Source organism: Fomitopsis serialis, assembly GCF_022376445.1.
Source record: "Fomitopsis serialis strain Sig1Antser10 chromosome Unknown B0H18scaffold_70, whole genome shotgun sequence".
Taxonomy (NCBI): Eukaryota; Fungi; Basidiomycota; class Agaricomycetes; order Polyporales; family Fomitopsidaceae; genus Fomitopsis; species Fomitopsis serialis.
The window spans coordinates 180354-207014 of NW_025955030.1; the positions used below are offsets into that span (position 1 = coordinate 180354).

A 26661-nucleotide genomic window follows, 5' to 3' on the forward strand; every position below is an offset into this window, starting at 1 on the left:
AGAAAAGACGCGGGGCAACGGCTTGCGATGGCCCGAGAAGTAGTGCTGCAGGGGATACATGTCGGTCAACAGGTCTGAACCACGGCCTGCAGCGCTTACTTACCTGCGAGGAGGTTGAGGGACACGCGCTGAGAGTATGGTACACGCGTGGGCGGGTTCTCCGGGGCGGGTGAAGAAGAGGAAGAGGGCGGCGGGGCAGGTGCTGGCGGAGGAGCTGCGAGCTGCAGAAAGAGGCAAGTTGCCCGACGCGTAGCGCGATCACACCTGCACCGCCGGCGCTAATCCCAGACGGGTCTCTTCGGGAACAGCGCGACTCTCTTCCCCCCGCTCACCCGCCATGCCTCGCAGACTAAAAGTGCCCCTCGGGCCCTCGCGCCTCTCGAAGGTCCTCGACATCCTCAAGAAGGAGCCACGCCCACAGCTCGACACCGTAAAGAGCCTGAGGCTCACGCTGGCGTTTCGGAATGACCACTTTGGGGCGAGGTGCGTTGGTATTCTGGACAGTCCTGTCTTGCTCGTACCATTCATGCATGAGCACCGCAGGCATTTTGTGAAGGAGGACCTGCGTAGAATACGCTTCGTGAACCCCAACATGGACATCCAGGTCAACAAGGTCCCAAAGACCCCCGAAGAGCAATGGCCACCGGAACTGCAGGTCGAGTTCCGTGAGTACTATGTCCATGGCAGCTAAACAGTGTTGTCGCCCTCCATGAGGTCTCTGGACTGACTGTACGATTATGTAGACAATGGGACCACTCAAACGATCAATATGGACAAGAAGTGGTCCTCTTCCATATTCCAGGAGCTTATGGATTTGGCGGGTGGTACTCCCTGGCAGCGGTGGAAGAAGAAAAGGACAGCAGCTGGTCTACCCATTGTCGACCCTCCGACGCCGAAGGCTCCAAAGCCACCAAAGAGTATCGAGGACATCCTCTTTGATCCTAACAGGCCGAAGACCGGCGCAGCTGCCATCCTTCCATAGCACCGTTCGTAATGCTACAGTATCATTGGTAATGGAGTCCATTGCATGCAAGACCGGGGTCGCATTAGTGTGGTTCTACACTGACTGTTCGTGGGGGTCGTGATATAAACGTCGCTCATTCGGCTATCCACCCTGCAATCCATATGAACAATCCTATCCCGACCAGCAAGCCTGCTATGTCGTCAAGGAATATTCCACCAATTTGCAGGTACGCCATGCCGTTCGTGATAATAGATGGCAGCGGAGGTGGTAAGTGCGGTAGCGCAAGGGCTAGCAGCATAGGCGGCTGCGGCGTATCCTGGATGCAAACAAGTCAAGCCGGGAGAGAGGACGGGGCACGGAGATGACACTCACCACCCTAGAGAATATCCGCCACGAATGTAGAGCGAGCGTGAGAGCACTGAAAGCCCAGAAGAAAGGCTTCGGAGGGTCAGTCTTCGTACAAGGATGCGCAAACGTTACATCGACTCACTACTGGCTGTACTCCCCACCCATCACTCGGACTCTTCCATCCCAGCTCCGCCCACCGTCTCCATACACTATCGGACAGCAGACGATGTGTCCGAGTCTCGAATACATCTGGCTCTCTCCAGAGCACAAAGTAGATGAGCAGCATCCACGCCGCCGTCAGGTGTATGAACGGCAAGAGCTTCTGCAGGCGCGTTTTGGGTTTGGCGGCGGCGACTTTCTGTTGCGGTATGCCAGGCATGCCACCAGGCTGAGTCATGCTGGCCATCATGGCAGCCAGCGGGTCCTCTCCCGGAGCAGAGGACGGTAGGGAAGGGAATGCGCCCGAAGCAGTCAGGGCTTCACGAAGCTGTCTCATCTGTTCCTCCTGCGAGGGAGGCAGCGGTGCACCAGCGCGGGTACCGGACGCCTGGGGCTTTGGTGCAGGTCGGGGAGCGGCTGCTGTCGATGTCGGCGTGGGCCTTGGCATGCTGGTTTGCTCCCCGACGAAGCTCTCCAGAGTGGGTCTGTTCGTGGGCAGCGGTGCCAGCGGAGGGTCTGTACATGTGGCGGGGATGAGGTGACGCGACAGGCGGGCCAGCGATGTATACATACCATCGTGCAGATAGGCAGACGCATCCTCGCCGCGCGCGGAGGAGGTGAGCCTTGCGAGACGGTCGCCGCCGCGAGCGAGGATGGCCTGTCTGCGAGCCTGTGCCTTGCTGCCGCGGATGACATGGTGGTTTCGTGCAGTCGTACACGGAGGACGAGCCGCCACCGCGCTGCAACAGCCACAAACAGCGCCCGTCCTCGCGCTCCCGCTCGCGTGCATAGCGTCCTCCAACGTGTTCCTTCATCTCCGCTACCACCATGGGTCGCGCCAGGACAAGGCCACGACTGAACGGCATGCAAAGACCCTGAGAGAGCTTCTCAAGCGGCCCGAAAACAAGGTCTGCGCCGACTGCAAACGCAACGGTGCGTTGCGGTGAGATGTCGGACGCGTCCCCGTACTGACACTTCGCCGCCAGACCCTCGATGGGCATCTTGGAACATGTACGGTTCGCCTTGTACTCACTTCTGAGCTATCCTGATTCATGCATACGGCAGTGGGGTCTTCTTGTGCATTCGCTGTTCGGGAATCCATCGATCCATGGGAACGCACATCAGCAAGGTCAAGTCCGTGGATCTCGATGTTTGGACTCTAGAGCAGATGGCAGTACGTAACCTCCGCCTCCTTCTCTCTCTCGATACTGAGAAGCACCACAAGTCCGTCCAAAAATGGGGTAACCGTCTCGCAAACTTGTACTGGGAAGCCCACCTCAAACCGGGGCACGTTCCGGCCGATCAGTAAGTGACCCTCCATTCCATGATCCCTGGTACAAGGCCCAATACGTGCTACAGTAAAATGGAGTCCTTCATCCGCTCAAAGTACGAGTCACGGAGATGGGCGATGGACGGTCCCCCGCCCTCAGATCCGTCCACGCTCGACGGCCAGTCTACTGGCACCGCAACACCCACGACAACGACCGCGCCTCAACTGCCATCAAGGACCGCGACTCCCGTCCAATCCAACGCGATTGCCTCCGCATCGAGATCGTCTATCACCAATAGGCAGCCGCAGCCGCACCAGCTCTTGAGCACGAGCGTCGCCAACCGCGCTCAGCAGAGTGCGCCGAAGGCGGCCCTCCCTGCTCCAGTCGCCCCCCAAGCACCGGCACCGCAAGCCCCAGCCGCTCCAGCGGTCTCGAACGACCTGTTTTCTCTGGACTTTCACGTACCGGTGGGCACGCCCCCCACCACCGCGACTCCGCCACCCAGGAAGGACGTCAAGCAGGACATCCTCTCACTCTTCTCCACGCCGGCGGCAGCACCCGCGGCGCAGTCTGCGGCATTTGGACAGTTCGCTCAGGCACCGGTGCAACAGGGCTGGGCCCCCGGAGCGCAAACACATTCGCCTGTAACAAGCATGGTCGGCAACCACGGGGTTGGGATGTGGGGCGCGAGCTCGGGGTGGAACCCCGCGCAAACAGCGCCCGCTCAGTCGAACTTGTGGGGCGCTCCCGCTGGACAACCTGTCATGCATCAGCAGCAGAGCTGTTCACGACGAGCGATGTGTGGGGAGCGTCTGCCGGTGCCGGCGGCGGTCCGGCGGGTGGGGATATGTTTGGTTCGTCGTTGCCCGCGATGCAGAAGAAAGACGACGCGTTCGGGGATATCTGGGGTGGTTTCAAGTAGGGTACCGCTACTGTAGATTCCTTTGTGTGCACGTTGTGTTTTGTCAGTCTCGTTCTTATATCAGTGGGATTGGATTCCCTGTCATTTGTTTGTATATTGCTACCACACTCAACGGGAGAGGATGTCCAAGTGGGAAATGCTCTCAACTGTACTTGCGTGAATCATGCTAAACCAAGATCCTACGCAGTTTCGATTGATGAGCTAGTTCCGTGGCCAGGAAATATGTCACCGTACCTTTTCGATGAGCCGCTCGCAATGGGATGATACGAATTCTTGCTCGCCGTGAAGTATTCACGGCCAGGTCCCGGTCGACCTTGCTGACGTCCCTAACACCGGGCGGCAGAACTTCATGCGTCCCTTGACGACGCCGGTGCCGTCCTCGCCCGTGACCCACTTGGCCGCCTCGGGCGCGAGCGTCTTCGCCGCGGACGACTGGGGTCGAGGAACGCGACCTCGTAGAAGCGCAGCCGGATCTCGGCGTTCGTCGTCGTGGAGAACTTGTAGAGGCTGCCGAGGAGCGTGACATGCGTGGCGGGCAGGGCGGGGTAGCTGTGGAGGCGTTCGAGGAAGACGACTATGCAGATGGGCCGCGCGTTAGCAAGAAGTCCGGTCATGGAAGGAAAGCGACACACCGATCTGGTTGGAGCCGAAGCCCTCGAGGTCGGACTCCGTGAAGGGCAGGTTCGATACGTCGCTGGTGTGCGTGAGGCATCCCATTGGCGGCGAGCGCGTACGATTGTTCGGCGAGCGTCACGTCGTACTGCATTTTGACGGGCAGTTCTGTGCCCTCTCCGTAAAGCCAGCCCTGACGGCCATGTCAGCACGACAGATCCGCCTACTGGTGACACAGAGACCCACATCCCAGTCGATGCTGTCCAACGCCTTGATCTTGTCTTTGTTGTGGGCCTCGTAGTAGCATACAATGCGACTTCCACTCGGCAGTGGTGATGCTCTTGCCCAGTACGTCGCCGCATAGTCGTAACATACGGAAGAAACATCCAGCCCGCCCAGAGTCTGTTCTGCAGCCCCATCCAATCTCAGAACCATGCCAAATCCCAGGCCGACGTACCAGGTGCAGAATCAGGTTCGACCCCTTCTCGTACGGGACTTTGCTGTACGCGTCATCCGGGTCCTCGCCCTTCTCGAAGTCAATCACAGGCGCTGGTACTTCGGCCGGTCCTTGTACAGCTCGAGGTCGTCCTTCAAAGACTTGTACCCGATCAGGTAGTTGAAGCCGCGCTCGGCGGGCCCGTGCAGCAGCTGCAGGATCAGCCGCTCCATCCACGTCGTCCAGCCTTCGTTCAGCCAGAAGTGGGTCGAGTGCGCTTGTCTATGTAAATGTCCAGTGGGTCAGTGAGACGCGTGAGTCGGGGTGACGGGGTTGTTACGTTACACCGTTGCCGAACCATGAGTGAGAGAGCTCGTGGACCACGACATCGACCTGCCAGTCCGTCAGCAACCACATTCGACCGTTAATCAAGGTGTTAGACGTACTAGCGAACGATCGCCGACGAGGAGTGCTGTAGAAGCTCATGTGAGGATGAGGCTAGAGCTTGGTAGATGAATCTTACTTGGCGTGAGGAACGTCAAACATGCGTTTTCCTGTAACCCTTGTCTGAACAAGCCGAGTATGCTGCGGAAGCCACTGCTACCATTCCACCGTACGGGAACGAAGGGGGCAGAACGAGTACGTCGTACACACCAAATCTGTACGGCGGAAGCACGGTCTCCGCCTTCAACATGAAGCTCGTGGTGTGTCAGACAAACGCTCGTGCTGACAAGACAGACGGCGGAGCGCACTTGTTGATCGCATCGCCGAACTCCCAGTACGCAGCGTCGACGAACTCGGGCTCGGCCACACCAGCGCCACTCTGCCTCGATCGTGGCACGCGGTAGCACATTGCCTGCCGCGATGGCATAAGTAGGACGGGCACTGGCTAGAAAGAGAAGGTTAGACGTCACTGTTGGTCCAGTCAGTCCGTCGGCCCGCGCCTTCAACACATGGCGAGTCAGCGGTTGATTGGACCGCCGGACGCAGTAGACTCGACGGCCAGCTGAGCCAGGCAGCGCGACTTTGGCTACGGCGGCCAGGAGCGGCACTTGTCCGGATCACTGGTCGACGTCCTATGGCACTTTTGTGCGGGCTAACAATAGATAGTGTGGATGCGCACCTGGTTGTAGGTGTAGGTCACGACGTCCTTGCCGATCACCTTCCCGTCGTGTGCGGGGCCGTCGGAGGGCGGCGAGGCGCGGATGGCGGAGAGGAGGACGGGGATGGTGGAGCTACGTTCGCGGAGTAGGTCTTGCCATAAATATCAGACCATAGCATCGCGCTGGAAGTCGCTGGATACGCACGATCTTCACGGACGGCGTGTCCTGCAGCGGCGCGAGGCTCCGCGCGTAGATGGGCTGGCACTGGCTGAAGAGGTAGGGGAAGGTCTTGCCTTGGGTTTGCCTGGCGAGTCGCTGGTCAATGCGGCACGACTTGAGGAAATCCACGTACTCCTTGTCCAGCCACTGGAGCGCCATGCAGTCCTTGGTGGTGCTGTAGTGGATCGTGCTCTTGACTGTGTTACCTACTTTGAGGCCGGACGGCAGGGGCACATGGAGCGCTGCGCCCATAACCGGATGGCTGGGACCCAGCGTGAACTACTTACAGGAAATCGAACTCAATGAGCGCTGTTCGCGGATGGACATTGTCGGACTGACCTTGACCTCTTGTCTCAACGAACGCCTTGTGCACATCCAGAGCGAGTGCATCCAGACTCAATGAAAGCGGCGCGTCAGTTATTGATGACTCATATACGACGGGTCGACGCATACACCAGCTCGTCCACGCCGTCCTCCCTCACTGTTAGAGTGTGGGTGACGGATCCGGAGATGACCTGCTTGGCCCAGTCGATGGTCCAGTCGAAGTGGACATGTTCTGAGGCGATGCTGGTGTAGTTCGCCTGGGTTGTAGGGTCGACGTCCACTGTCATGGCTTCGTTTTGTATGTCTGCTTCACCTGTTGGGTACGAGAGTAACAAGCAGACGGAGAGGGACTGGAGATCGCACGGCGAATCGATCTCCGATCACATGCATGCATCCCTCGATCACTCGCTGCCCGAACGCCACAGGAAACTTTGTTTGTCTATTAGCTCGAGCCCATCCCGTTCAGCATCCATCCACACGCCGCCCGCATGCCCAGGCTAGCCGAAAAGATAGGTGAGCGGTAGCCTCATGCCCTCCAGGAACCGCTACAAAAATTTCCCGTCCGCTAGGCTCGCTGCTGTTCTGCCCGGACTGTGGCACGCTGCTCAATCTGCCCGAGGATGAGGTCGTCTATGTCAAGTGCGAGCAGTGCGGACACGAAGAGCCGGCAAGCTGTGCGTAGGACTGATATGAGCTGTCTGGGGGTGGTTGGCTGATGCGCGGGCAGCGTATGAGAACATCGAGATCATAACGCGCTCGCACCCGGACGCGTTCCCGTCGCCGCTAAGACAGAAGGGCAAAACGCAGACGAAGGTTCACGAGGCGAACGACGCGCTGCTGAAGGTGACTGAGAAGTGTCCGGAGTGCGGGCACATGGAGGCCTATTCGCGGGAGATGCAGGTAAGGCGCGGAACTGCTCCTCAGTAGGCACTCATGCTGAACGCGCCCTTCTAGTTGCGGAGCGCAGACGAGGGGTCCACCATATTCTACACCGTAAGATCAATGGATTTCCCGGTTGTCGACCTGATGCTGACCAGTGTGTGACGGGCAGTGTGTCAAGTGTAAATACGGCTGGCGTGTCAACAACTGAGGAGGGCATGCGAGGCAGCAGGCGAGGGGTCTGGGGAACAATGACATACATACCCGGGTGCATCACGTATCCTGCCCGGCCATCTACACGTACACGCCTGCGGTACAGAACAGAGCGACAACACCGAAGCCACCGAGGACGCTGGCGAGGGACGCGACGCCGGCTTCGCGGATGGGGAGCTTGTCTTTTGGCAGTCTGTAGGTAGAATGGATGTACCGCATGAGCGTAGACTAGGCGTCATCAGGAACAGAGACGTACGTGGAGTAGTAGAACGCCAGGACGAAAGTGGCGGTGAGGAGGACGAAGGCGAGATACGGCAGGAGGCCGACTGGGACTGAGGGGCAAACTGAGGGAGGGCGGCGTGCCTCGCCTGTGAACGCAAGAGGTTAGAGAGCAGCTGCAGCAGCGAGGGAGAGACGCACTGCGATGGCGGCGTGGTCGGACATGGCTGGACTGGGAGGGGGTGGCTGGAGTGGCTGCGGGAGCGGGACTTGACGTGCGTGGCAGGCAAACACGCGTCATCAAACCCATATCAACCCGCCGCGCCCGCTCCTCCCTCCTCTCCTCAGCCAGAACCACCATCCCTCCCCCGTCTCAGTCCTCCTAAGTAACGCAAGGTACGTTCTCTCCTGTTCGCCAGCTCGTCTCTTTCTCATTCGCTGCCCTTGCACCGCAATTCGCGCCGTTCGCATCCGCCACGTCGCCACAACAGAAGCCATGTCTGCCCAAAACTTCCAGCAGCACCCTGCCGTTCGGACGGCCCAGGACAAGGCCAACTACTACCTGCACCAGCTGGACAAGGAGGTCAGTCGCCGTGCTCGCTTCCGCGCTGGCAGCGCCTCTGACGGTTTCGTCATCACACGACACGTAGCTGTCAAAATACTCGCTCTTCACCTCGTTCGAGCAGCGCACCCAGGTCCCCAAGAGCTACGCGTTCATCGGCGCCGTCGCCATCCTCGCCGTCTTCCACTCCATCAACGTCTCCGCCGCCCCCGTGTCCAACCTCATCGGCTGGGCGCTCCCCGCCTATCTCTCCGTCAAGGCTCTCGAGACGCCCGGTCACCAGGACGACATCCAGTGGCTCACCTACTGGGTCGTCTTTGGTTTCTTCAACTTCCTCGAGAGCTTTGCCCTCCGTGTTGTCCTCTACTACTTCCCCTGGTACTTTGCCACCAAGACCCTCTTCATCCTCTGGCTCCAGCTGCCTGCCTTCCGTGTATGTCTTCTTTCCCACGTGTCCCGCAGCCAGGCTCACTCATTTGTTCGCAGGGCGCACAAGCTCTGTATGGCACCGTCGTCAAGCCTGTGTTTGTCAACGTGCACCACAAGACGAGCTCAGCGACGACAACGAGCACGGAGCACGTTGCGGTCGCAGCGGAGTGATCTGCCTCGGTGCATCGTTCGGTTCCTTTCGCTGTTAACAAGTTCGTAGAGTGCTCGCTACCATGTCTTTCCGTTTCGCCACCTGGAGGCTTTTCTGTCTGGGTGTTGCGAGGAGTTGCAGGTGTGAAGGTGTTGGACGTCCTAGCCTGATTCGTATCATATGATGGTTGTGTATCTGACTGTTTACGAGTATTCACGATGTCATGACCCTGGACCGTATAGTGACTGAGACCGGATTCGCGTTAAGGCCGGCACTGCATGATGCAGACGCTGGGCTCGTGAGTTGGAAGCGGCGCGATCACGAACTGCTCGCGCGACGTCTTGTCCTTCTCGCGCGCGCTGGGCACAGTCCCCGCTGACGTTGTACAGATGCTTCGCGCCCTCAGCCAGAGGACCTGGACGGTCGCGCCGCAGATGCCCGAGGAGCCTGGAATGATCGACACCTTATGGAGGACAATATGGAGATGGGCGCGAGAAGCGCAGAGAATTGAAGGAAGGGCGAGCTAGGCTGGAAGCGGAGGCGTATTGGAGAGATGCTGGTATGTCCACCGCCCGCTGCCACACCGTCGCGGGGTCTCAGACGGCCTATCGCCGTGCAGTGCATCGCGGAAGGGCGACCGTGGCACAGCGGGTTCATATCGCTTGTCGGGCGGGTGGGGCAGCACATGGGTGGGGGACGAGCGGGCGCGCCGTTGGTCGCGGATAAGCCTGTGACCCTCCATCAAGCATCCCTGTCGCGCACGCACTATACGCTCGCCATCATATAACATGCGCATGGCCGCCCTCCCCCCATCCTCTTCCCCTTCGCACCCGCCCGCCCCTTCTCGCGCCAGACATGTCCCTGTCCGACCACTCCGAGAAGGACGCCGCCTCTGGCAGCGGCGTAGGCTCAGACGCAGGCCCCATGCTCTACGAGCGGCCGACCGGGCTCAAGGGCCTCTACTACCACCCCGTCGTCCAGGTCTTCTTCCTCGGCTTCGTCTGCTTCATGGGCCCTGGTCTCTTCAACGCTCTCAACGGCCTTGGCGGCGGCGGTCAGATCAGCAGCACCACCAGCGCCAATTCCAACAGTGCCCTCTACGCGACCTTCGCCTTTACCGCTTTCTTCGCCGGGTGCGTGCGCCGACGCCCTGCTCGCGTCGCTGGGTGCTTACCGCGATCCTCTAGCTCGATCAACAACGTCCTTGGCCCGCGCCTCACGCTTCTCATCGGGAGCAGCGGCTACGCCCTGTACATCGGCTCTTACCTGTGCGTCCTTCCCGTGTCTCCAACTGACCGGCCAGATTGACTGTCTGCAGCGCCATCAACATCCACCCTAATGCCGGCGGCTTCGTGATCGCGGCAGGCGCGGTCCTCGGCGTCTGCGCCGGGTTGCTCTGGACGGCCCAGGGATCGCTCATGTTGGCGTACCCGACCGAGGACCAGAAGGGTATCTTCATCGGCATCTTCTGGTCCGTATTCAACTTGGGCGGTGTAGTGGGCGCGTCCGTCTCTCTCGGTCAAAATTTCCACTCCAAGGTATGTTCCGCGCCGTTAGTATGCCTTGACGTTCGCTGACATGGATGTGATAGGCCGGTGGGGGTGCGTGCATATCTGCTCTGCCGTCCTGTCTGTACTGACCAGCCCGTGCTCATCTTCGCAGTCGGCAATGGCACCTATGTAAGTGCTTGGACGCGGTCCCGAAATGAAGCCTCACCTTTCGCTAGATCGGCTTCCTCATCCTCACGCTCATCGGAGTGCTCATCCCGATGCTCATGGCGAACCCCAACAAGATGATCCGCTCCGACGGCACGCGGGTCATGACCCTCCGCCACCCGTCCTGGAAGACCGAGTTCTACGGCCTCTGGGTCACCCTCCGCACGGACCCGCTCGTGATCATGCTCTTCCCCATGTTCTTCGCGTCCAACTGGTTCTACACATGGCGTGCGTCCCCGCGTAGCCCGCGCGTCCCCGGCTGACCCGCCCCGCAGAGTTCAACGACTACAACCTGGCGCTGTTCACCATCCGTGCGCGCGCGCTGAACAACCTCGTCTACTGGATGGCGCAGATCGTCGGCTCCGTCAGCATCGGCTTCCTGCTCGACCAGAAGGGCCTCACGCGCCGGTTCCGCGCGTACGCGGGCTGGGTCGTCCTGTTCCTCATGGTCTTCGTCGTCCACATCTGGGCGTACTTCTACCAAAAGTGAGCGCCGCCGTCTCGTGCGTCTGTTGGGTGTGCTGGACGACTGACGCCCCCCGCCGCAGGCACTACACCCGCGCGACGATCGCGCAGGAGACCAAGGACGACACCAAGATCGACATCTACGACAGCCAGTACGTCGGCCGCGTGTGGCTGTACATCATCTGCGGCATGCTCGACGCGATGTGGCAGACGACCGCGTACTGGATCATGGGCGCCATGTCCAACGACCCCGCGAAGCTCGCCAACCTGACCGGCTTCTGTGAGTGCGCTCGCGCCGTGTCTGACTGAGCGCATTTGACGGATGGCGTTCGACAGACAAGTCGCTGCAGTCGGCGGGTGCTGCCGGCGTCTGGCGCGCGGACGCGGTGAACATCCCGTACATGAACATCTTCGTCTCCACATGGGCTCTCCTTGTTGGCGGTCTCGTCTGCACCCTGCCCATGATCTACATGCGGGTGAAGGACCACACGGATGAGTCCGACGAGATCGACGGCATTCTGTATGTATCCCTGCAGTGTAACCGACGAGCCTTGAGATGCTGACGCAGTCACGCAGTGCCGAGATCGAAAACACCCCCTCTCACATACCCGCAGGGAAACCCGAGGCTTCCGCCTGATTTTTTCCTCTTTCCTGTTATGACACCGATACCGATACCGCCCGCTACCTTGTTGTAGATCCCGTCGTCAAGACACCCGTACCCTCGTTAGTGTTTGTTGCACATCTATGTTCTGATGTACCGTCCGTCGGACGCCTGTAATGCTTGGTTCTAGTAGGTTACTCTGTACACGAATGCAGTGTTACAAAGTGCTCGTTCTGGTCGGTGCGTGGGGCTACAGCGGGAATCATGCGAAGGGTATATAGACGGCTTACGAAGTAACGAAAGCGCGCTACGAGAACAGATGCCAATTCCATTTCCACATGGACGAGATCAAAAGATAGTCGCGAGTTCACCGTGGTCGTCCGAGCCCTCCAGCATAAACGCCTTGGAGTTCGGCCCGTTCTTCCCAAACGTGAAGCCGACCCACACGCCCCGCGCGAAGGGCTCCTCCTTCTCCCTGACGCGATCAACGTTGCGCTGCTTCTCGCGCACCTCGGCGTACTTCGCCATGTCCTCGGCCGACGTGAAGTCGTCGTAGTACCCCGTGTCGATCTCCGAGTCGAGCGCGGGGACGAACGGCGCCTTCACCGCGCGCAGGTTCTCCCATTGCAAGCCCTCGAAGAAGGGATGGTCCGCGACCTGGGAGAGCGTGGAGTACCGCGCGCTTGCGTGTGCGATGAGCCTGGTGAATCGCGGTCAGATCGTTTTTGCTAGGGCAGGAAAGAAAGTCACGTACTGCGTCACAGCATCCCAGGCGGTGTCGGTGAGGTTGAAGATGAGATCCTCTGGCTTGTCGTACTCGGGGCGGCGGAGAACTTTGGTCCAGTTCTTAAGGTTCGTCCATGTTTCTTCGGGCGTACTGCCGCTGAACGGGGGGAAGCCGGACAGGAACTCGAAGAGGATGCAGCCTAGGGACCAGTAGTCCACGGAAAACGTGTACGGTTTGCCCCGTAGCACTTCCGGGGCCATGTAGTCCGGCGATCCGACGATCGAGTCTGCGTAACGCGGGTCTTGGTTGCGTATGGATCGATAGATCGAACGTCTCTCCATCGTTGACCTGTGGATGATCTGGTTGTCTTTGACTTTGTCGAGCTAGTCGACGGACATGAGAATGGCCCAGGGATAACGGTATGACTGACATGCTTACTTTCACCTTGAGAGACTCGATGCGTTGGGGGTTCAGCGCACCAGTGGCGAGACCAAAGTCGGTCAACTTCACATGTCCTGTTCCGTCGACCAGAAAGTTCTGTAGAGGCGTCACAATGTCAAGCGACGTCGGTCGACGCGACTAGCGATTGTAAGCTGACCTCTGGCTTAAGGTCCCGATGGATGTATCCTAGCTTGTGCAACTCGTTGACACCGGCGAACATCTCGCCGATGTAGAATCGAGCGTGTTCTTCTTTCAGGACACCCGAGTTGTTGAGCAACGTTCGGAAGTCTCCTCCTGGCACGTACTCCATGGCGAGATACACATGCGCGGGATCTTGGAAAGCATATAGCAAGCGCACAAGCCACGGTGTTTTTGTGGCGGTGAGAATGTCCCGTTCTACAAGGACGTGACGGACCTGCTTCAGACGTCAGTGTCTACGTCTGCCGAGCCGTCGTCTAGCCCACCTCGTCCATCTTAAACAACGTTCGCTTCCGCATCTTCTTCAGAGCACAAACCTCCCCGAGTCCTGCTTTCTCGCCAAGAAGACCTCACCGTACCCTCCCTGGCCGACCTGCGCGATGATATGGAACTGCTCGACCTTCAACTTCGTCCGGCGTTTGCGCAACACAACGCGTTCTCTGCCGCAGTACGACTTATACTCCTTGGCGTATTCAGCAGACGTAAGCTGTCGTGCGGCGGTGTCCTCATCGAACTTGACCCGTCGTTCCTTGCGAGCCGCTAGATATCCGAGTAATTGAAAGTAATAGTCCAGGAAGTCTGGGATGCGATGCGTCAGAACGTAATCTTTATCTTGGGTCTTACTGATTCGACGGCCGTAGATCGAGCACATCCAGCATAAGGTAGGATTTGGCATACAGGTTGTGCACAGAGACGAGCACGAAGAGGATGTTAGGGTGATGCACTCACATAGTTGAGCCACAGTAGCTTTCCGCCTCACTTCAGGGCTCTCGATGAGCTCCTTCTCCCACAGCTGGAAGCCATTCTGCTTCACGGTCGCGCCAGCTTTGGCTGTCTCCATTCGTATGTCGGAATCGAAACCTTTCGCCGTAGCCATATGGATGTCGTTTGCCGCCACTGTCAATCCCCTAGCGGTGTTCATATGAATGTCTGGTATGCCACTATACATTTTCTCCTTCTGGATCGGACGAGCCATAGTACACCAATCAATGCAACGAACCAGAGAGAAAGGAGCTAAGTAGAGAAACTGGCGTGGGCGCGGCTCGGGGAGCGAACCCTCAGTTTCGTAGCGTGTGGGTGTAGCACTTAGCGTAGCGTCCGGCAATTGCCGCGAATCGAATCGTAGTGTAGTGGGCGTGCTCAATTCTTGCCGCCCGTTCGCTCGCTCGCACCTCGCTCTCGGATATCTCCCGGCTGATAAGCTCTTGATACGGGTATCGTATCGCGTAGCTAACGAGATCAGTTAGCCCTGTCCCCGCATACCACGCAATTTACCACTGCTACCACCGTCCCCTTTCCTCGTCATCAGCAAAAGTGCCGGATGATGATCTCACAAGCGGTGAGTTGTATTGCTCACCTCGTAAGATTTAGTATTCGCTCCAGAGATAACTGGAGAGAACGCGAAGACTGCAAGAGGTGAGATTGGATATAAGCAGCTTTCCGAGATGCCATTGTAATTCGACAACTTACCAGAATTGCGAAGATATGCGCAGAGAATTGGTGCCGCTTGGTGCGGCTTTTAAGATGAGCGCAGACAACGAGAGCAGCTGCGTGATCTGTCTAGAGACTAAGAGGATCATTTCGTACAGACTCGGGCGAGGTGTGACTAGTTAGTGGTGACTGAGGTCAGCATGTCAGCGCGATCTCTGAACTAAATTCAATTAGGAATTCGTTTCAGGCAGCGCGGCGTGTACCAGTCATGTACGACACCATTCCTGAGGTATCTGCCGACCTACCAAAATAGATTTTGGTCATGGGGAAGTTCCAGGCATGTACGGGCCTATGCGGCAGCGCGGGCAGGCTCAGAGCGGCGACGAGGCACATACTACAGGCTGTTCCGAGACTCAGGCCATCCTTCGGGCACAAAAGTCGCTCTTGGGGCCTAATATGCAGACAGTTGCGAACGAGGGCATGAAAACAGCGTAAAGGATGGGGAGGTACCCTCATGGCACGGTGTAACTTAGCAGCAAATCGAAGTCCGCGTCCTGGGCCTCAGCCGCAGTGCTCGACTGTACGCGGTCACGTGTGCGCATATAGCCAGTCTTGAGCTGCGTCGTCTCTCGACTTCTTCTTCCATAACCACCATCGTCTCACTTACCCACTCTGACAATCTCCTCTTCTCGAAGTACCTCGTCCTTGCCATCCCTTCTAATATCTCCTCCATCATCACCACTCTCGCGCCCCCGCGGGTCTTGCCTGCCCGTTCTCTCGCCCGCTCTCGTCACTCTTCTTGCCCTTCTTGCTTGCTCACTTGCGCTGGGGTTGCTGCTCCTGGCGCATATACACATTGTGCTAGTTTTCAATGAAGTCGATACGGGAATATTTGTGAGTATCCGAGTCCTGTGCTCTACCCGTACTTATACCTGCTGAGGCACAAACCCGCCGCAACGGGTATGGGTGTGGCACGGGTCTGCGCGGCTTACAGCGTTGCATGGGTGGCATAGGCAAGTGGGTAAGCAAGCATGCAAGTCGGCTCGCTAGCAGAAGGACAAGGACGAGCGGGCAGGTAGGAACGGGCGAGAACTTGAAGGCTACTGACGAGTGGGTGAGAAGGCCACGGACGAGCTGGCGAGAATGCGAGTGTGGATGGGCAAATAAGAACAAGCGGCCGGGCAATGAGCGGGCGAGCAGGTGAACAGGCGATAGGTCGGGGGAGAGCGGACGAGAAGGCAGGCGAGGAGGCGGCTGGGCGGACGAGCAGGCGGGCGAGCCAGCATGAGGGTGAGCGCGGGCAGGCAACAACAGCAAGCTCACGAGTCACTGTCACTGACATCCCAGGCCCCAGCTTCAGTGACTATTGTCAAGATCCGTGACTCGTGGACTCGCGCTCCCGTGTTTCCTCTTCTCCCGGCACGCACGCATGCTCGCCACCTTTCAACCTCAAACTGTCCATAGCGGATTGTGTCCGGCGTCACTACGCTTCCCTCCCTGGAGGATCACCTTCGAGTCCCAGTCAGTCGAGGTTGCCGCGATGACGACGCTTCCCTCCGCTGACCGCGACCGCGCCCTACACTGACCTTCTGGTGAGCGTCGACTGAACAGCATTCACCCGCCGCTTAATGTTCTGTACAAGGCCCGAGACGATGAGAACTTCATCGGTGCCGCATTCTGGGCGAACATAAAGTCTCTTCGAGACAAGGCGTGGCGAGATAATATCACGCATGGTGGAATAAGTGCCATGTATACTGTGTGGTTCATACTGATGTCTGCGACAGGAACATCTTCAGTATCAAGCGGCCAGGCGTCTAGAATTCGACTGCCGCGATCTCACGGAATGGCCCCTCGACAGTCACCAAGCTGCAGGAACAGCACGCAGCCCGCCTTCAACTTCAACGCCAGAACTCTGCCGCCTCCTCTGCTTGAATCTCGGTGAGTGTATATAGTACCTTCTTCTGCTCATGTTATCATCTAGTAGTCGTGCTTATGCCATGTTGTTCAGCTGTCCGATGCACATTGTTGCGCGTCTCCATTGCTCAAGCCTTCTATTTGCAGTTCATTCGTTCTCTCGACTCAGTGTCCCTCGACTCGGACTCATTCTGTCCCCTTTACTCCGTCCGTCATTCCAACCCCAATCATCTGCTCATCTGCCTCGCACCGGTGTTGGCTCGTCACGTCTGGCGCTTGACTCGTTTCATCCCATTTCCGTCTACTCAGTTTCTCTCTCTCTCGGCTTTGACCTCGCGGTCTCGTCTCGTCAGCACGTCAGTAGCAAAGCGAGTGTGTAAGCTATTCTGCGGTGGGTAAACAGTGTATTATATTTTATGTACTTGCATATGCGGGCACGAATATCCGTCAGTGATGTACAATGTATGTAGTAAAGCCAAATACGTTGAAGGGTGAAGACAGTGACCGAAATAGACATGCAGTCCAACTGTCTGGTCGAGACAGTACGTACTTCTTGTATTGCCTACGCATTATCTTTCCTTCGCTGATGCATGTCTTTTCGGCCAATAGCACCGCTGCATGACGTGGCGAGGGAATTGAAGATGTCAAATAGAAAGAAAGCTATGGCAACCCAGGACGAAAGTTGTACCAGAAAGAGTGCAACTTAGAAAGACGTGCAAGATAAGAAAGATGAGACATACAACGCTTGATAATGTGAGATCTGCGACCTGCACTTTTGGTGATGGTTAAGGTAATCATCCCCTCCTCCTCTCCCATTGCCCAAGTCCGGTATCCCTCGAGCAGCGCACGTGCTACGTGGCTGAGGGCGCTCCCCTCAAGATCACGGATCTCTCCCGATCCCCGGGCGTCGCGCCCGACGTTCGGTAAGCTGACGCCACGCCCGCTGAGCTCGCCGCCACCGCGCACGGGCCCATCGCATCGCGCTCACCGTCGACGACCATGGCGGGCCCGTGCGGAGATCGGGTCCGCGTTGACTCTGATGCGCGGCTGGGTGGCGCGTTCCCGAGCCTCGCGGGCACTCCCACGGTCGTTGATCGGGTGATTCCCACGCGCGCTCGCCACCGCGTCGGGTGCTGTGCTCGCTGTCGGCGACGACGAGCACGAATATCTCGCTCCCCTCTCCGTTTATCGTCGCGATTTCGTGCTACATACATATAGTATCAATTTGAACGCTGCATATGGGCTTCTACTGTATATAGAATCAGTAGTTACCTCGGAATTGTATGATTTTGCATCCAATCATGCCTCTGCATTATGCATGGATAGAGCGGTCAAAAGCGAGCAGAATGTGCTCTTTTATACTCATTACTACTACTATTATGATACACAACTAGTCTCTCAGTACTATAGGCAAGTGTTAGGATCGTGCGCTCGAGACGAAGTCCGAGGTCGGAGTTACGAATTCCGGAGTTTCGGAGCGCAGTGGAATGAGGACTTGGCGAAGCTATTAACAACGCCCCTGGGAGAACTCGACGAGGTCCTCTATTTGGACTTGGACGGAGGTGGACTATGACGGAGTCCGGAGATAGAGTCGGAGGAAGGAGGAGGAGAAGACGAGAGCGAGAGAGAGAAGAGAGAAACTGGACAGAGGTCGGACGGAAGTCCGGAGTTCAGACAGGAGTTCGGAGGAAAGGAAATCGGATTGGTTAGACGAGGATAAACGAGATATTCGAACTGGAGTACAACAGTGCTACAGTTCGGTCTTTTATACTAAGAGTCCTAATTGTGAACGGAAGACAATAAGTCGGAGGAAGGGATACGGAAAACAATAACGGGAGACCGGAGATGTTAGTAACCGGAGTGAATACAATAAGCTAATTGTCCGTGCAAGATAGAGACCATGCGGTACGCTAATTGTAATGCGGGAGAAGATAGGCTAAGCGAATACAATTAGACCGGAGTTCGGAGAAACGGAGACGGAGAAAACGGAACTGGAGTTCGGAGGTGGTCTTGGTGGCACGGAACGTGACAGTGCCTCCCAACTGGATCGAACCCCTGAGATCCATAGGCGATGGCAAGTGGCCGAGATCTGAGATCTGAACGGATATAAGGCTGAAAATTTTCGGAGTCCGCATCTTCACAACTTGACCTCCACTCCCCACCATCTCCTCGCCACTCCCGTACTCCGTTGCCCCCACCATGTCCGACGCTGTCACCCACAACCCCGACCCCGCCGCCGACGACATCGAGGAGCTGGAGAAGAGGCTCAACGCAGCGAAGGCCGCAAAGGAGGCGCGACGTCGCGCGGAGGCCGAGGCGAAGGAGAAGGCGGAGGCCGAGGCAAAGGCGCGTGCGGAAGCGGAGGAGCGGGAGCGGAAGGAGGCGGAGGAGCGCGCTAAGCGCATCGAGGCGGAGCAGAGGGCGAGTGCGGCGGCGGAGGAGAAGGCCGTGGAGGAAAAGAGGGCGGAGGAGTTGAGGAAGGCGCGGGCGGAGAAGCGGAAGGCAACGGAGGAGCCGGAGTCGTCCGGAGTGATCCAGTGAGTACCCAATGCCATGGTCCGGGATTCGGGGCTAAGGGAAAATAGCACGGAGTGCGACCGGTGCCGGGTCAAGGGCCTGGAGTGCATCTTCGAGAACGTGGGACGCAAGAAGTCCTGCGTCGCATGCCAGCGCGACAAGGCGGCATGCAAGGGTTCGACGGAGAAGCCGGAGACGACCCGGAAGAGGACGAAGAAGGCCGAAGAGTCGGAGCCGAAGAAGAGGTCGGCGAAGAAGTCGAAGTCCGTGGTCGCGGACTCCGACGTGGAGATGATGCCGGAGCCGGAGGCCGGATCCTCCAAGAAGATGGCCGTGGCTCAGGAGTATGAGATGCTCCTGAGCGATGGTCGTCGGATCTGGCAGCGGGACTCGAGCTCCGGGATGACGAGCGCGGAGTTGCTCGAGGCCCTCCTGGTGGAGGTCCAGGGACTCCGTCGCGAAGTCCGGGAGGCGCGGACGGAGTGGAAGAAGGAGTCGTACCGGAGGGAGAGGGTGGTCGCCCACCACTTTGCGGGAATGGTGGAGAAGCTGGAGAAGATCGCGGAGCCGGAGAAGCTCCAGGAGATGGAGGAGGAGGAAGCGGAGTCGTCGGACTCCGACAGCGAGTACGACCCGGAGAACGAGGAGAGGTCGGGTAGTGAGGACGAGTAGAATACGGGCACAGCCCCAAAATTGTTTTTCTTTTTCCTTCAATGTAACTCCGGTGTGGTCCTGCCCGTAAGAATTGCAACGGAGTCGGAGACTACGGAAGTGAGGCTAAAGGTCCGGGTTTCGTCGGATATGCGGCGTGAAAGTCTGAGACGAGCTCCGCAGCGTTTTCGAGTTCCGTGGCGAGAATCCAGGAGGTTTCCTCGTCAGTTCCTTCGTAACCAGCCCAGCGTACATAGTATAATAACTGGCAGGCACGACGTCGACGATCAATCTTGGAGTCCAGGATTTCGGAGATCTCGAACTCCGGTTCTCCGTCGATAAGGACTGGCGGAGGTGGAGACTGAACCCGTCCTGGTATGGTGTTCGGAGTTGCGGGCTCGAGCTGTGAGACGTGGAAGACTGGGTGAACAGCACGCATAGTGTCTGGGAGTCGAAGAGTGAAGGAATGTGAACCGGCTTGGGCGATAATGGTATAAGGTCCTAGGTTCTTTTCGGAGAACTTCTTTGCGGGACGTGTGGAGCGGAAATGTTCGGCTTTGACGAAGACGGTATCTCCGACCTTAAGGTCCGGAGCCGGAAGCCGGTGTTTGTCCGCTTGGACCTGGTACCGGGCTTGGGCCTGAACGATATTCGTCCGGAGCAAGGTATGGAGTTCGTCTAAGTCGACGACAAACTCGCGTGCGCGCGCGGAAGTGAGATCGCGTTCGGGATGAACAGCGAGGGCCGGATTGTAACCCTTGTTGGCGAAGAAGGGCGAAATTCCGGTGGTTGCATTCGGAGCATTGTTGTAAGCAAACTCCGCAAGGGGCAGGAGACGCGACCAGTTGTCCTGCTGGTAGTTGCAGTAGACCCGGATGTACTGTTCCAGGGTCTGGTTGACTCGTTCGGTTTGGCCATCGCCTTCCGGATGATAACCGGAGGTGAAGTGAAGGCGCATGTCGAGGGCTTTACCGAGTGAGCGGAAGAAATGGGACACGAACTCCGAGCCCCGATCGGAGGTAACGTGCGAGGGAACTCCGTGCTTGGAGAATACATGGAGGACGAAGAGGTCCGCAAGTTCCGGAGCGGTAAGGGTGTCGTGCGTAGGTATGAAAATGGACTGCTTGGTGAGGCGGTCGACTACGACGAGGATGGCGGTGAAACCATCGGAGTCCGGAAGCTGCTCGATGAGGTCCATGGAGATGGAGTTCCAGGGTCGCTCGGGGATTGGGAGTTGTTTGAGCGTGCCATAAGGAAGATGACGGGGGACTTTGGCTCGTGCACAGACGGTACAGGACTTGCAGTAGTCTCGGACGAAGAGACGGAGTCCGGGCCAGGAATAGTCCCGGAGTATGAGGGCTTGCGTCTTGTTCTGACCGTAGTGTCCAGCGGTCGGATGGTCGTGACGGGATCGGAGTACCCGGAGACGGAGATCGTCCACGTCCGGTACGTAGATGTGACCACTAAGGCGCAGGAAGCCTTCTTCGTCGATGCGTTGTCGCCCTGAGAGGCCAGAGCGAGTCCGGCAGCGAGCTCAGAGTCAGGGAAGGAGGCGGACTGAGCAGTCCGGATGTCGGAACGGAGTAGATGTTCGTCGTGGATGAGGGATGCGCGGAGGACTGGTTCCCGGAGAATGGTTGCCCGGAGAGAGGAAGCGAGCTGTTCCTGCGTGAAAACAGGTCGGAAGTTGTGTGGGTTGACGACGGAGTAGTCACTATCCCCCTCTTTTGGGTAGACATCCCAACGGCGCGTGAGTGCGTCGGGTTTGCTTCCGAGTTTTCCGGGGCGGAATCGGATGATCATATTGAACTGCGAGAGGAACTCCGACCAACGCGCTTGACGTCGCGTCAGGAGTTTTGTGGTAGCGAAGTATTCGAGGTTCTTGTGGTCCGTGACAACGTCGACCGGAGATTCGGAGCCTTCGAGATAATGCCGCCACGTCTTGAAGGCTTCAAAAATAGCCAAGAGTTCCTTATCGTGAGTGTCGTAGTTCAGTTCCGCACCAGTCAAGGTCCGAGAGTGAAAAGCGATCGGGTGGATTTCCCCGGAGTCCGCGGTAATGGACAATATTCCGGCGATTGCGTAGTCCGACGCATCGGTCTCGACGGTGATCTGCTTGTCGGGGATCCAGTGGTGCAGGATCGGAGCGGTGGTGAAAGCCTGCTTTAGCTCGTTGAACGCCTTACGGCAGTCCTCGGAGAAATTCCAGGCAACGGATTTCCGGGTGAGTCGGGTGAGCGGTAGGACGATTTCGGAGTAATTGTGAATGAACCGGCGGTAGAAATTGGCGAAGCCGAGAAACGATTGAACGTCTCGGACTTTGCGGGGTTCCGGCCAGTCCAGAATCGCCTTGACCTTAGACTCAGCCATGGTTAGACCGTCAGCGGAGAGGATGTACCCGAGGTACTCGACGGCATCGGCGTGAAATTCGCACTTGTCCGCACGAGCGTAGAGGTGATGCTTTCGGAGCCGCCGGAGTACTTCCTTGACGTGTTTCCGGTGGTCCTCGGGGTTATCGGAATAGATGAGAATGTCGTCGAGATAAACCACGACGTGAACGTCGAGTAGGTCGGAAAAAATCTCGTTGACAAAACGCTGAAACGCCGCCGGGGCGTTGGAAAGTCCGAAGGGCATGACTTGCCATTCAAAGGATCCGTATCGAGTTCGGAACGCGGTCTTCCACTCGTCTCCCGGAGCAATCCGGACAAGGTTGTAGGCGTGCCGGAGGTCAATCTTGGTATAGATTCTGGCCTTCCGAGGACTGTCCAGGAGATCGGAGATGAGGGGAAGAGGATAGCGGTCCTTCCGGGTGATTTTATTCAAACCCCGGTAGTCGACACAGAGACGAAGCGACCCGTCTTTCTTCTTGACGAAGAGGACCGGAGCTCCGCACGGAGAATTGGAAGGGCGGATGAAACCAGAGCGGAGGTTCTCGTCAATGTACTCTCGGAGAGTGTCGAGCTCTAGCTTGGACAAGGAATAGATAGGTCCGAGGGGTGGAACAGCGCCGTCCTCAACGGTGATTTTGAGGTCGTACGGGCGGTGTTCCGGCAAGATATCCGCCTTGGTCTTGCTGAAGACATCCGCAAACTCGTGGTACTCCTCCGGTATTCCGGTGAGGTCCGGAGGCGAGTCGGAGACGGATGAGCTGCGAGCAGAGGTTGAATCGACGGCCAGATTGAGCGAATAGCTCGTGGATCCGGCAAGCTTGCAGGCCCTAGAGAACGCCACAGCGTTCACAAGAGATACCTGCGGAGCAGTACGCGGAGCAGACGGAGGATCCGGTAAAGGATCCGGAGGGATCGGAGGTGGTACCGAGTCAGATACGGGACGAGTCGGAGGTGCGGTTCGGAATTGGATGCTGCGCTTCTTCCAATCAATCAACGGATTGTAGGCGGAGAGCCAGCTGTATCCCAGGACGGCGGAGACCGACTTATCGAGCGGAGTGACGTAGAAGTCGACGGAGAGAACTTCCCCTGAGGGAAAGTGGAGCGGAATCGAGGCGGTCCGAGTGATGGTCTCGTTAGACGTGCCGTCGAAAAGCTGCAGTCGGAGCGGAGTAACAGGCGAGGTGACAAGATGGTATTTCTCCGCGAAGTCCGAATCTACAAAACAGTGCGAAGATCCGGAATCGACAAGAGCGCGAAAGGGTGATGGTACAGAGTCGGAAAATAGTTCAATTGTGAGGGACGAAGGGTCGGAAAGAGCGGACGCGTTGAGTCGGAGAACCTGTTCCGCGCGGGTATCGTCAACGCAGTCCCCACCGCGCGCGGAAGGTCGGAGGACTGCGGACTAGTTTTTTGACTCCTTCGGAGCCTCTGGAGTCGTCGCCGGAGTTGCTTCGGCAGCGCGGCCTTTGGCAGCGGACGACGTCTTCTTCGGGCAGGCATTGGCAGTATGTCCGGCACCGCCGCAGAAGAGGCAGAGGTTGTTGTTGAAACGTCGCTGACGCTCCTCCTGCGTCAACTTGCCGTCCTTGCCCAGCTTGTCGGAGTACGGCTTAGCGGGGCTTTGGACTGCGCCTTCGGAGTAGACGAAGTCGACGACTTGGACGGAGTAGAGGAGGACGTGTTCTGCGAGCCGGAGGAACCGGACTTCGCAGGCTGCGACGTTTTGGAGTCGGACTTGGAGTCGGCTGACTTCTGGCCGGACTTGTGCGAGCTGGGGGATTCCCTAGACTGCTCAGCCTTGCGCTCCCAGTAACGATGGTCGAGCGCTTGGGCCAGGTTTCGGAGCTCCTCCAGAGTGGAGGGCTTCCCGACTTCGGAGATGCGGTCCTTCAGACGCGCCGGAAGACCTTTGTAGAACTGGTAGCGGAGGGCGGAAGTGCCCCAACGAACCTGTGTCGCGAGACGGCTGAAGTTGGTGATGTACTTCGCGATCCGTTGATTCTCGGACATGGACAGGTTTACGAGGTCGTGTTCCGCTTGTCCGGTGGCGTCGTACGGACCGAAGTTGATTCGGAGTTCCTGCTGGAACTCCTCGTAGTCCGTCAGGAACAAGGGAGGGGTAGACGACACTTGCTCCAATAGGTACGGCTCGAACCATTGCAGAGCAGTACCTTTGAGATAGGAGACGGCGTACGTGACCTTCTTCTCGTCGGAGTCGAATGTCTGGGGGCGAGCTTTGAAAACGAGCTCCAGCTGGGTGAAGAACGACCGGAGTTTGGTCGAGTCCGAACCGTCGAACTGGTCCGGCTCCCGGACGTTGTTCCGCTCGCGCGAAGAGGGTTGCGTCGGAGCGGCAGACTGTCGCTGGAGGGTGGTAGCCAGGAGCGAAATAGCTCCGGCGAGCTCGTGGTTGACATCCTGACCCGTTGGAGGCGGGTCACGACGAGGTGACGAACGGATGGAAGGAGGTAGCGGAACCAACTCCGGAAGAATTGGAGAACGATCTGGAATCGGTTGTGGAGGCCAGTTGATTGGTCCGCCCGGACTATAGACCGGGTTTGCTCCTCCTTCACGGAAGGCAGGATCCTCAAACGGATTGTGGCTGGTGCGACGGGAAGAAGGAACCGGAGAACGTGAAACGGTGTCCGGTGGGAGTATTACAGCGGTACCCCTAACTGTGGGCGTAACGGGTGCAGCTCGAGTGGGTGTAACCGGAGTCGGATTGTTGACCAACGGAACATTATAACGTCGGGCGGAGAACCCGCGGAAATCGTCGGTCATGTCGAGATCCCAAGAGTCAGTTCGAATATACTGTTAGGATCGTGCGCTCGAGACGAAGTCCGAGGTCGGAGTTACGAAGTCCGGAGTTTCGGAGCGCAGTGGAATGAGGACTTGGCGAAGCTATTAACAACGCCCCTGGGAGAACTCGACGAGGTCCTCTATTTGGACTTGGACGGAGGTGGACTATGACGGAGTCCGGAGATAGAGTCGGAGGAAGGAGGAGGAGAAGACGAGAGCGAGAGAGAGAAGAGAGAAACTAGACAGAGGTCGGACGGAAGTCCGGAGTTCAGACAGGAGTTCGGAGGAAAGGAATCGGATTGGTTAGACGAGGATAAACGAGATATTCGAACTGGAGTACAACAGTGCTACAGTTCGGTCTTTTATACTAAGAGTCCTAATTGTGAACGGAAGACAATAAGTCGGAGGAAGGGATACGGAAAACAATAACGGAAGACCGGAGATGTTAGTAACCGGAGTGAATACAATAAGCTAATTGTCCGTGCAAGATAGAGACCATGCGGTACGCTAATTGTAATGCGGGAGAAGATAGGCTAAGCGAATACAATTAGACCGGAGTTCGGAGAAACGGAGACGGAGAAAACGGAACTGGAGTTCGGAGGTGGTCTTGGTGGCACGGAACGTGACAGCAAGTTGTCCTGCCCTGTAAGTGAAAACTCCGCCATAAGTGTCCATGTATAACACCTCAACCAATGTACTGGTACTCACACAAATAGTACTCATATACTCATGGAATGCATTTATGCTTTACTCACTACTTGTTGTACGGTCTCAGCAGCAACTGGGGGTGATAGAGGTCAAATGTAGGTGGGATGCCACACATATGGCTGGCTCTGTTGCACAGCAGCTAATGCACTATATACACAGATCTTTAGAGTTTTAGCATCTATAAGTTCTAACCAACAATGCTGGGGTATTAAATCATAACAGGATTGTATGCATACCATGCGATGCGATGATGTTCGCGCTGGTGGCTGACCTAGTGGCTGAGAAAAGGAGTGAGTTGGAATCGTGCACCTCGTCCTTGATTGGTGTCGGATAAAACGGAAATAGGACCCACTAATAGTACATCAATGTTAGTATTGTCCGAGGTTGTTTGGAGTCAATGGCGTGACAGCCGGGGGTCGGTATGCAGAAGTGGTCGTAGTGGCGTGAAAGCGCCCGTATGCTCGTTAAGTGTGCAATGCACTCGAGCGATGTTCACTCGGGCACCGCTTCGGGCATGTCCCCGAACTGCCCGAGACGATGTTCGTCTCGCTCTACACGACCTCCTGCTTGTCCAATCCCCAAGAGACTTCACACATAGCATTTAGATATACAACACATGTTGCATACCAAGTTTGGAGACAATCCAACCACAGGAGATGATGTGATAAGTTCTTCTCCTTCCTATAGCCCCCTATAGCCAATTGAATGAATGCCCTTGTCATCTCATCTCAGAAGCTTATTGTAAGTGTAAGTACATACACATATGATGCCAATGTAAATTCTGAGAAGTAGTCATAATGTCTGGATGCATGTAGAGGCTCCAAATGAATGAATATGCTTTTTGTACATGTGAACATTCTCATGACATTGAGGCACATATACTAGTCCTGATACTGTGAGTATACACCAAAACAGTACATGAATGTGCTTGCAACATACTGGTAGAGCTTTCATGAGCTACAGTGGAGTGGTTGTAATGTTATGCATGCCCCCTTGTGGCGAAGTTTCGCATTTTGGGGCCAGTAATCCTTCATCAAGCACTATGTGTTGCTTGTGGATAATCATAGCAGTTTTCTAGAGTTTATTAGAGTATATTATGCCCACTTCTGGCCGCTCTATTGATGGGTATTAGGTAGGCATCACTGAGGAGATAGTCATACTATTCCGAGGTAATAACACATTGTATACACTTGGTAAGCTTATATACAGTGTAAGTATCACTACTAAATGTATGACCCAAGATATTGCGAGAAGAAAAGAAGAAGGGAGCGAGATATTCGTGCTCGTCGTCAC

The 26661-nt window shown here is 57.1% G+C and overlaps 9 protein-coding genes across 9 annotated transcripts; 5 read left to right on the forward strand and 4 right to left on the reverse strand.

Annotated features, from left to right (window-relative positions):
* Positions 1 to 337: 337 nt before the first annotated feature.
* On the forward strand, positions 338 to 982 carry B0H18DRAFT_957159 (uncharacterized protein; the record flags this gene model as incomplete). The annotated part of the gene is made up of 3 exons (XM_048042549.1): positions 338 to 483; positions 544 to 665; positions 744 to 982. The coding sequence occupies 3 exons, from the start codon at positions 338 to 340 to the stop codon at positions 980 to 982; spliced, it is 507 nt and encodes a 168-aa protein (XP_047890121.1).
* A 4-nt stretch (positions 983 to 986) lies between these two features.
* B0H18DRAFT_1025037 (uncharacterized protein) lies at positions 987 to 2150 on the reverse strand (the record flags this gene model as incomplete). The annotated part of the gene is made up of 2 exons (XM_048029728.1): positions 987 to 1402; positions 1455 to 2150. Coding segments are annotated over 2 exons (846 nt in total), but the record flags the coding sequence as incomplete, so codon positions are not given.
* B0H18DRAFT_1025038 (uncharacterized protein) lies at positions 2125 to 3715 on the forward strand (the record flags this gene model as incomplete). Its single annotated transcript, XM_048029729.1, has 5 exons — positions 2125 to 2274; positions 2314 to 2404; positions 2458 to 2482; positions 2537 to 2695; positions 2831 to 3715. The coding sequence occupies 5 exons, from the start codon at positions 2125 to 2127 to the stop codon at positions 3678 to 3680; spliced, it is 1275 nt and encodes a 424-aa protein (XP_047890123.1). The 3' UTR covers positions 3681 to 3715.
* On the reverse strand, positions 3716 to 6779 carry B0H18DRAFT_1025042 (uncharacterized protein). The gene is made up of 21 exons (XM_048029730.1): positions 6488 to 6779; positions 6360 to 6429; positions 6168 to 6313; positions 6016 to 6119; positions 5836 to 5966; positions 5465 to 5568; positions 5317 to 5410; positions 5236 to 5266; positions 5159 to 5184; positions 5053 to 5105; positions 4833 to 4994; positions 4768 to 4802; positions 4648 to 4700; positions 4586 to 4616; positions 4523 to 4557; positions 4399 to 4469; positions 4117 to 4318; positions 4011 to 4096; positions 3960 to 3990; positions 3899 to 3913; positions 3716 to 3843 (listed from the first exon to the last, which is right to left on the reverse strand). The coding sequence occupies exons 1-21, from the start codon at positions 6643 to 6645 to the stop codon at positions 3826 to 3828; spliced, it is 1656 nt and encodes a 551-aa protein (XP_047890124.1). The 5' UTR covers positions 6646 to 6779; the 3' UTR covers positions 3716 to 3825.
* Positions 6780 to 6791: 12 nt separating this feature from the next.
* B0H18DRAFT_1025047 (DNA-directed RNA polymerase I kDa polypeptide) lies at positions 6792 to 7729 on the forward strand. Its single transcript, XM_048029731.1, has 5 exons — positions 6792 to 6871; positions 6928 to 7032; positions 7086 to 7258; positions 7313 to 7351; positions 7410 to 7729. The coding sequence occupies exons 1-5, from the start codon at positions 6847 to 6849 to the stop codon at positions 7446 to 7448; spliced, it is 381 nt and encodes a 126-aa protein (XP_047890125.1). The 5' UTR covers positions 6792 to 6846; the 3' UTR covers positions 7449 to 7729.
* Positions 7532 to 7801, reverse strand: B0H18DRAFT_881225 (uncharacterized protein; the record flags this gene model as incomplete). The annotated part of the gene is made up of 2 exons (XM_048040829.1): positions 7532 to 7643; positions 7707 to 7801. Coding segments are annotated over 2 exons (207 nt in total), but the record flags the coding sequence as incomplete, so codon positions are not given.
* A 195-nt stretch (positions 7802 to 7996) lies between these two features.
* On the forward strand, positions 7997 to 9050 carry B0H18DRAFT_1025053 (TB2/DP1, HVA22 family-domain-containing protein). The gene is made up of 4 exons (XM_048029732.1): positions 7997 to 8065; positions 8161 to 8252; positions 8320 to 8664; positions 8718 to 9050. The coding sequence occupies exons 2-4, from the start codon at positions 8166 to 8168 to the stop codon at positions 8829 to 8831; spliced, it is 546 nt and encodes a 181-aa protein (XP_047890127.1). The 5' UTR covers positions 7997 to 8065; positions 8161 to 8165; the 3' UTR covers positions 8832 to 9050.
* A 685-nt stretch (positions 9051 to 9735) lies between these two features.
* B0H18DRAFT_881168 (MFS general substrate transporter) lies at positions 9736 to 11554 on the forward strand (the record flags this gene model as incomplete). The annotated part of the gene is made up of 8 exons (XM_048040826.1): positions 9736 to 9944; positions 9999 to 10079; positions 10130 to 10353; positions 10474 to 10490; positions 10538 to 10754; positions 10802 to 11012; positions 11075 to 11271; positions 11328 to 11554. 8 exons carry the CDS (start codon positions 9736 to 9738, stop codon positions 11552 to 11554), a joined length of 1383 nt encoding a protein of 460 aa, XP_047890128.1.
* Positions 11555 to 11940: 386 nt separating this feature from the next.
* On the reverse strand, positions 11941 to 13799 carry B0H18DRAFT_1086447 (kinase-like protein; the record flags this gene model as incomplete). Its single annotated transcript, XM_048032048.1, has 7 exons — positions 11941 to 12292; positions 12347 to 12702; positions 12758 to 12856; positions 12918 to 13175; positions 13225 to 13286; positions 13313 to 13537; positions 13688 to 13799. 7 exons carry the CDS (start codon positions 13797 to 13799, stop codon positions 11941 to 11943), a joined length of 1464 nt encoding a protein of 487 aa, XP_047890129.1.
* Between the last annotated feature and the right edge of the window lie 12862 nt (positions 13800 to 26661).

What these genes read in the sequence shown, in the direction of transcription:
- B0H18DRAFT_1025042 (XM_048029730.1), bottom strand. Translation starts at nt 6,645, where the DNA reads ATGACAGTGGACGTCGACCCTACAACCCAGGCGAACTACACCAGCATC. An exon ending in CGTTCCCGTACGGTGGAATG is followed by an intron (nt 5,267 to 5,316) that starts GTAGCAGTGGCT and finishes CAAGGGTTACAG; the next exon opens with GAAAACGCATGTTTGACGTT. An exon ending in CTGTACAAGGACCGGCCGAA is followed by an intron (nt 4,803 to 4,832) that starts GTACCAGCGCCT and finishes GACTTCGAGAAG; the next exon opens with GGCGAGGACCCGGATGACGC.
- B0H18DRAFT_1025047 (XM_048029731.1), top strand. Translation starts at nt 6,847, where the DNA reads ATGCCCAGGCTAGCCGAAAAGATAG. An exon ending in CAGGCTAGCCGAAAAGATAG is followed by an intron (nt 6,872 to 6,927) that starts GTGAGCGGTAGC and finishes CCCGTCCGCTAG; the next exon opens with GCTCGCTGCTGTTCTGCCCG. An exon ending in CCTATTCGCGGGAGATGCAG is followed by an intron (nt 7,259 to 7,312) that starts GTAAGGCGCGGA and finishes GCGCCCTTCTAG; the next exon opens with TTGCGGAGCGCAGACGAGGG.
- B0H18DRAFT_1025053 (XM_048029732.1), top strand. Translation starts at nt 8,166, where the DNA reads ATGTCTGCCCAAAACTTCCAGCAGCACCCTGCCGTTCGGACGGCCCAG. An exon ending in TGCACCAGCTGGACAAGGAG is followed by an intron (nt 8,253 to 8,319) that starts GTCAGTCGCCGT and finishes CACGACACGTAG; the next exon opens with CTGTCAAAATACTCGCTCTT. An exon ending in TCCAGCTGCCTGCCTTCCGT is followed by an intron (nt 8,665 to 8,717) that starts GTATGTCTTCTT and finishes ATTTGTTCGCAG; the next exon opens with GGCGCACAAGCTCTGTATGG.